We start from the raw sequence: 7,804 nt of genomic DNA, 5'->3' as shown, positions 1-7,804 counted from the left end.
TTTAGAAAAGACTGAACCTTTAACCATGGGCTGAGTTGTCCATCATGAGTTGGGTGTTATATAATCCACTGGACCACAAAGTTGGGTGTATACAGCAGCATTCCATGGTCACATAAAAGTAGTACACAAGCCATAGAGACTGTACAAGTCAATTACATGAAAAAGTAGCTCAAAAGCCCAGGGCCACTCCTATCTCCAGCCTGCACCTATACCTCATGGGGTTCCCTATGATCAGTTGACTGAGAAAGAGAAAACTTGGGTCTGATCTATAGAAGGTTCTATACAAAATGCAAACACTACCCCAAAAGGGACAGCTGCTGCCCTATACTTGTGTCTGGAACATCCCTGAAGGACAGTAGTGAAGGGAAGTACCCCCAGTGGGAGAATTACAAGCAGTGGATAGATCTGGTTTTTCATTTTGGTCTGGAAGGAGAAATGGCTAGACGTATGAATCTATACTGATTCATGGGCTGTAGCCAATGATTTAGCTGGGTGGACTTGGAAGAGACACAATTTGAAAATTTGCAACAAGTTTTGAGAAAGATATATGGATTTAAAAAATGCAATATATTTGTGCAGTTATTCTACCATTGAGCCACAATCCTGAGCCAGAAGGACCTTTAAAAATCCCAGGTGACAGCATTAGTTAGGGTCAATACCTTGCACAACTGGGACGAAGTCCTCCGAGAAGACAACATATGCTCCAAATATGGTGCCATTTCTCCCATGGTTGGGTTCCTTCACAGGTCCAGGAACCAAGGGGTGAAAATGGAAGTGGATGAGTCACTCTTGCTCCTAGTGATTCACTAGCAGCATTTTAATTTCCTATTCAAGACCTATGCTTTGCTGGTCCAGCCGTCTTGGTTCCCAGGGAAGAAAGCATCCATCAGGAGAAACAATGATGCTGCCACTGAACTAGAAGTTGAGACGGCCACCCAGCCACTTAGGGCTCCTCAACCTCTGCATCAAAGGGCTAAGGGAGTTTCTGTACTCATGGTGATTGATCCTGATTACCAAGGAAAAATTGGGTTGCTACTACACAAAGGAGGCCAAGAGTGTATTCAAAACAGATCTCTTAGGGCATCTCTCTTAGTACTACCATGTCCTGTGATTAAATTCAGTGGACAACTACAACTTTCAGGCAAAATTTTGTCATTCTTCCAGGCTAAGAACCATGACCTGCCGAGATGCTCACTGACAGCAAAGAAATATGAGATTGACACTGGAAGAAGGCAGCTGTTTGCTTTCCTCCCTCTTTGTTTCTTGTCATCTAACCTATTAATAATGGCTAACTATGGCTAACTTACCATTGCAAGTCCTAGCATATCGAGAAGAGTCACCACAACCCAAAAGATTGCATCCTCTTCTGGGGAAGGTGTTTCAAATTGTATGCAGGACAATTCTATCACAATAGGTACAAGTATGATCTTGTCTTTATTTGAAAATCAAGTATGGTCGAGAGATGTGCACAGGTGCCAAATTGAAAAAAGGAGTGGATTGGGATGGTCAGTTTAAATGTTGGTTTAGTTAGTCTTCAGTTATTCAATCAGACACTATCTAGTACTTTATGCTGCCATCAGTATTCTGTAGATATGATTTGTGTAAGAAAGCTGTCCTAGATAACCTAGATGGGCCTGATTCCTTCCTTTGAAAGTCCTTGAAAGCAGAACTGAGGTTTGCTTGATGAAGAAATTCCATCAGTCTGGGAGGACGCTAGTCATTCCCCAGCATCCAGTCTGCCTTTTTGATGGTCCCTGAGCCACAATAAAGATGCTGGGAATCCAGAAATGCCCTTGCTGTGTCAAAAGAATTCAAAGGTGTGAAAGGAGCAGATGGGAATAACAATATAGGAAACCAAAGTGATTTGTGGACTTCCAGGAAGATGGAAGGAAAGTGGTTCAGAACTGCACCAACCAACCTCTCTCCTCAAATCCTCCCACACCTGTCTTGTCAGAGGTCAGTTCCAATGTCCAAGAACAGTCACCGTTTCTCACCAATGGCCCTGGCTCCTGACACCTTGGGGTCTTCCTCAGAGCACTACTTGACATGTACCATTTGTCATCATGTAGATTATAAGTCTCGGTCCAGCAAGTTCAGCATTCAATCATCAGTACCCTGCCATATGGCTGCCATACAATACTGGAGTAAGGAGCAGTGCTGCCTTAAAGATGTTGACTTTGGCAACAGAAGGGAGAGCAGTAGAGAAGAGGAAGGGGCTCAGCAGTGGGAGAGGAAAAAGAAGGTATTGACTTTTGGATTAATTCTCTGGCCCAAATCCACTGCTAGTTGGCAACGAAGAATAGACTAACTGCAATAGTCTACTTAAGTCTACAAAATATTGAGGTATATCCCTAATGGTTTAAAAGAGCGGACTCATACAACCATGATCACTCAAAAGTATTCCTTATACCAGAAAAACTTAAAATTCAAAGGATTGCTCTTTCAGCCATTTATTTATTTTTATTTACAGTTTGTGTTCAATGCAAATCAATTCCATAACATGAGAAGTTACTATGAATCAAAGCATAAATACACAAACACAATATACAATCCAAATAGATGTACAGCATTCAGGTATGATGCAAAGGGGCGTGTTCATTCACACACACAGTAGCTTCAGATCTGTTTGATCTGGTTGTTCCCATGTAGGTTTCTAAAGATGAGAAAAAAATGATTTGGGTTATCAAGACTACTATGGCCATATTAGATACTGGAACAGGTAAGCATCAGTGTGTGACCATGCGAACAAAAGATTTCAGGGAGTGTCTATTTTTTGAAAAGTTTCTGTGTATCAAGGCAATTGTAAAAGATTTAGAGGATCAAGACCACTTTTAGGCTTAGGATCAGGTTCTAACTACCTAAAAATATTGACTGATAACAGAAAGTGTTCCAAATGTGGCTATTCTGATCCATTGTTTTAAAAAAAGTATTTACAGAAAAAGTATAAAAGTTTTTGTGAATTTAATATGCAAGCTAGCTTCCAGTCTTCACTTCCCAAATGCTTGATTTATAGTTTTGGCTTCTTCACATAGTTACCTTTCTAATTTCAAGATTTACCATTTTACCTTCAAAACTGACCAATTGTAAATTGTGAAAAGTAATCAACAAATGCAGAAATAAAAACAGAACTTTGAAATTAGTTGAGGTCAATGCAATTTTACTCTTTGGAATCAGTTTAGCTAAAGGAATCTGGCACTCTTATTGAATGAAAACAGGAGATGGGAGATGTCTACCATTTGACTTTGAGAGGATAAGCAAGATTTACTTGTGATGCAGATTTGGGGTGGATTCCAATCATTGCCCTAGCACATGTCAATTCAAACATAAAAGATTAAACAAAATGTCAAATCCAAAAACCACAGAGGAAAGAGTTCAGTTCCCAAGGGAATAGAAATAGCTTAACAATGTGAAACTTTATCTAGAATATATCAGCATTAAATTAGTACTGCTGAAACAATACATTGAGGATTTACAGTAACACCTGGAAGTTCCTTCTAATGTACATATAAATAGAATCATGGAAGCTTTTTTATATTACCTAACTGTTTTATGGCCTTATAGATTTCATGAACCAAATGAAAACTGAAATCTCCATTCCACATTCCATCCTTTATCTCTAGATAAAATCTATTCTTGTTTTCAAGGTAGAGTTTTAAGTGTCCATATTTCTTATGCCTCATTCAAGGAAATCATGTCCCAATTTTGGATGTTATCTCTTTTTATCTTGTACATGAAACTCCAGCAGATTTAATATCAGCATTCATCACCTGTGAAACCCTTCACATGTCCTTCAATCAATTTGGAATTCTCAACGTTTTCTGTGCCAATAAAATCAGGTGTGGAATTGGTAGATTTAATGCAGACCTGCTTCTTCCTTGACACACTGGACTTCTGGTCGCCATTCTGATTGGGTTTAGAAGATGGGGAAGTAGAGACGTTTCTTGGCCTGAGTCTCTAACAGTAGAGATGTAGAAGAGACAGCGAGATCACAAGGAGACTGGCTGTTGACTGCAGGGCACTGCCACCTGCCTTGGGTGTAGCATGAGTTGAATTGGGGGCAGCAGAGGTACTCTGTGAGGAGTTACTTGAAAGTGTCACAACAGCTGTTTGGTTTGAATAAATCTAAAATACATAAAAAGTTACACTGATAAGTTTGCACAGTTGTTATAACTACCTCCACATACACTCTAACATACAATTAAGGTCGGTGATTTTTTTTTGGTCATGCTAAGCCTGTACTCTACCACTGAGCTACATTTCTGGGTCCTAATACATGATGATGGCTTTTTCTCACTGTTCTCTTACCCACACCTTGAATTCTTGCTCAGTTCCACCAAGGTTATTCTCTTTAGTTTCAAAAAGAACTACTATAAATGCCTAGAGAAAACAAGCAGCAAAAAGATCAAAAAAAGTTCTTTAATAGCTGTATTAGAACTTTTATAGTCATAGCCAAAAGTATCACTATTTTCAATTCTGTTCAAAGAAATAAAGAATCAGCTAACTAATTCAGTTTCCAAAATTATACGATTTTACTAACATTACAAAAATTTTGCCTCTATTTCCCTAGAAAGGGGGACATTTTAGAGTTACTTTAAAAATTGGCCTTTAAAATATAATTGCGATTTATGGTACTAAAATTAATTGGGTCACTATCCATCCTAGATCTGTGGGATCTAGGGTTTTAATTTTCGTAAACCCATTTCTAAAGGGGGACATTAGCTATCTTATTTTTGTATCCTGGTCTTTAACTTAAGGGGACATTTGGTATCTTATTTACACCTTTGGATTCTTAAATTTTAACCCATCTCTAAACAGTCAACAGAATTTATTTTAAATTGGAAAAAAAATGAGTCTTTCTTTTTAAGACAGAATGACTTCACTCAAAACACCATTAAGTCAGAATGACTTCACACACACACACACACACACACACACACACACACACAAAGAGAACGAAATTGGTGTTAAATTTCACCAGCAGCAGACTCAGTGCCTGGTCACTAGCACTGTGCTGTGGCCAACAACCAAGGTTCTCCCAGTGTCCCAGCATCTGAGTGGCATCATTCACCAGCCAGGAAATGCACAGTCCAGTGGGGCACGTGATAATCTCTCCTTTGTCATGGAACAAAGGCAGATCGGGAGTTTTCAGTCCTCACTGCAAGGGAGGGTTTACAAGGGCTTCCAATTACAGGGAGGAGGGAGGACGTGGCACCAAGCAAGAGTCTGGGCCACATGTACATTCGACTGCCTATTAATCCAAAGATAAAACCCTCCTACATCAGCACTAGCTCCTTTTGTTGTAAAACCCACAAAGCCTTTAAGCAAATATTGACTAAAGAAATGTACAAATTGTATCCATAATAGACTAACCACCACAACAAAAATCTTGATCAAGTCAAGTATATTTATTGGAAACCTACTATGTGTAAGACCGAGCCTGTCCTATCAGGAAAACCCACTCCCACTATTAGTAAAGCATTAATATGGTAAGTTTCTTAAAACAGGGCGCCTGCTTTGCGGACCTCGGTGGGATCCCAGAAGGTAGCCTGTTTTATAAATTCAAAGAGCTTTAGTACAGGTGACTTTTTAAAAATTGAGCCCTCCCAGAGCACCAATATGAAAATCAAAGGGCCCTCTACACCACCAGCAACAACAAAAACAAATTTGCATTAAACAAAATATTTTCCTACTAAGCTAGTTTTATTCGCCTAACTAAAACCTCCCTCTTTAATTTTTTTTTTTTGGGGGGGGGTGGGGTAGGGCAAATCTGCTCAGAGGAGATAGGACAAGCTGAGGGAGATTAGTCCGTTTCTGGCGACCGCGCCCCTCCCCCACGGGGGAACTGAGAAAGGCTCGGGAGAGCAGCGGACCTGCAGCACCACAACAATAGGGTACAGTTACCCGGCCCGCGGCGGGGAAGACCCAGAGCGCTCCACACTCTCAGGCTGCGTCCCAGGTGAGCCTGGAGGCTGGATGTCTGGGGACCAAGGCCGGCGCGCCCAACTTTTCGGGGGAAATGCCAACCAAAGGCTGTGAAAAACCACCCAGCAGGCCTTCCCAGCCCTCCAAGCCCCTCGATGCCCGAGAGAAATAGCCCCTTCCCGCCCGACTCGGTCTCCCGGGCTCAGCCCCAAGTCTGGCTCTTGCGCGGTGTAATCACCCTTAAGTCAGTGCAGCGCCTCTCTCGGTGCCTGCGCTAGGGGCGAGGTCGTCCCCGGGATACAGAAGGGGAGCAGGCGGCGGTGGCGGGGCCCGAGACAAAGCCTGGCGAGACTCGGGACAGAAACGTCCCACCACGCCGCCTCCCCAGAGCTGGTCAACCAGGGTTAACACCGGATTCCTAAGGTTCCAAGGGATGGACGACGTGTAAGGTTGCATGGCAAATAGCGCAAAGTCGGGAGAGGGTCCCTCCCCAGGCTTCAAACTCGAGCTTCCCAGGACGGGGTGGGAGGTATGGCCGGGGCTGCCTCTCTACCCCATAATTAGTTCCGACGGCGGAGGATGGAGGATGGAGCAGGAGCAGTGCTCCCGGTAGGGGACCATCGTCTCTTTGTGTGGTACACTGGAAGCGCGAAGACACTCCGTGGGAGGGGTAGGGGCGGCCCGCACAAAGGACAGTGGGGTCCACATTGCCCTTCCCCCTGGTCGCTTACACAAGACTCCCAGTCCTAGCGCCTGGCCCGTGGTAGGGGCTCCATCCCTCCCCAACCCTGAGCACGGCCCCCGAGCCCCACTGGGCGCCAGGGCCTCACCTGCGTGGGCAGGAGCAGTGCCAGAAGCAGCAGCCCCAGCCCCAGCCTGGCCACCATGGCTCTGCCCATGTCCGCTCCGTCGGTGCGCGGCGCGTCTCGCAGGATGCTAGATGCGTGGAGATGGGACGGCTCCGGGAGGGCGCAGGCAAGGTGGGGAGCGCGGCGGGCCGGCAGGACCTTATATACCGGGACAGCCACAATAGCCGTGACGTGCACCGCCCGCCCACCCGGGCTCCCCTCCTCCCCCGCCGTTCCCCGCCTTCCCCGCCCCCCGCCGGGCTCCCCAGCGCCCCCTCCCAGCCGCCGCCGCCGCCCCGGCCCTCGCGGGCCGGGATGTCCCCAGGCGGCCGCCGCGGCAGGTGGGCGGGCGCCGCCGGCTCCTGGCACCAGGCTTGTGTTTCCCGAAGCGGGCTGCGTGCAGGCTCGCACAGGCACGGGGCGACTCCCACACAGGACCCGGGGAGCACACGCGAACCACACACGCCGCTCTCGGGGCCCGCCCCAAGTTTCCTTTGTCTCCCCAGACCTGCCATCTTTACCCCCAAAGAAAAGTCGGAGCCCCGGGCGCCGCGGGGTAGTCGCCAGACCCGCCTCCCACCGCAGCGCGGATGCGCCGGGCCCCAGCCCGGGGTTCGAGATTCCCTCTGGTTGGGTTTTCTCAGACGCCCACTGCAGAGGAAGGGGGACTATGAGGGCTTGGCAGGTCCGGGGCCCTGACGCTGTCCGCTTGGCAAGGGGACCCGGGACCCGCCTCCCGCTAGCCCTTCCAGGCCGCTCCGCAGAGCTCGCAGGCGGCACCCGGGCGCAGAGCTGTGTGTATGGGATCGCCTTGCAGCCGTCCCTTCCCCCAGCCACTTGCTTTGTGTTTGAGTGCCTCACGTCCCGCGGGCGGTGTGAGCCCCCCGGGACATCCCGGGTCCCCATTGTCCCGGGAGCTGGGGAGCCGCCCGCTGGGCGCGAACCGGCGACCCCCCGCACAAGAAAACAATTGGGTTTCGGGCCCTCGAGCTCCTGCCTGCAGTTGCAGGCAAGCAGAAACAAGAAGGAAACCG

At 46.8% G+C, this 7,804-nt stretch overlaps 1 protein-coding gene across 1 annotated transcript; it reads right to left on the bottom strand.

Annotated features, from left to right (window-relative positions):
• Positions 1 to 2,434: 2,434 nt before the first annotated feature.
• Positions 2,435 to 6,951, bottom strand: CD24 (CD24 molecule). Its single transcript, XM_079149065.1, has 2 exons — positions 6,753 to 6,951; positions 2,435 to 4,122 (listed from the first exon to the last, which is right to left on the bottom strand). The coding sequence occupies exons 1-2, from the start codon at positions 6,819 to 6,821 to the stop codon at positions 3,955 to 3,957; spliced, it is 237 nt and encodes a 78-aa protein (XP_079005191.1). The 5' UTR covers positions 6,822 to 6,951; the 3' UTR covers positions 2,435 to 3,954.
• Between the last annotated feature and the right edge of the window lie 853 nt (positions 6,952 to 7,804).

The sequence above is a fragment of the Sciurus vulgaris genome, assembly GCF_902686455.1.
Source record: "Sciurus vulgaris genome assembly, chromosome: 7".
In the NCBI taxonomy this organism is placed as follows: Eukaryota; Metazoa; Chordata; class Mammalia; order Rodentia; family Sciuridae; genus Sciurus; species Sciurus vulgaris.
Note: the sequence above shows the minus strand (reverse complement) of the source record. Positions and strands in the feature narration are given on the sequence as shown.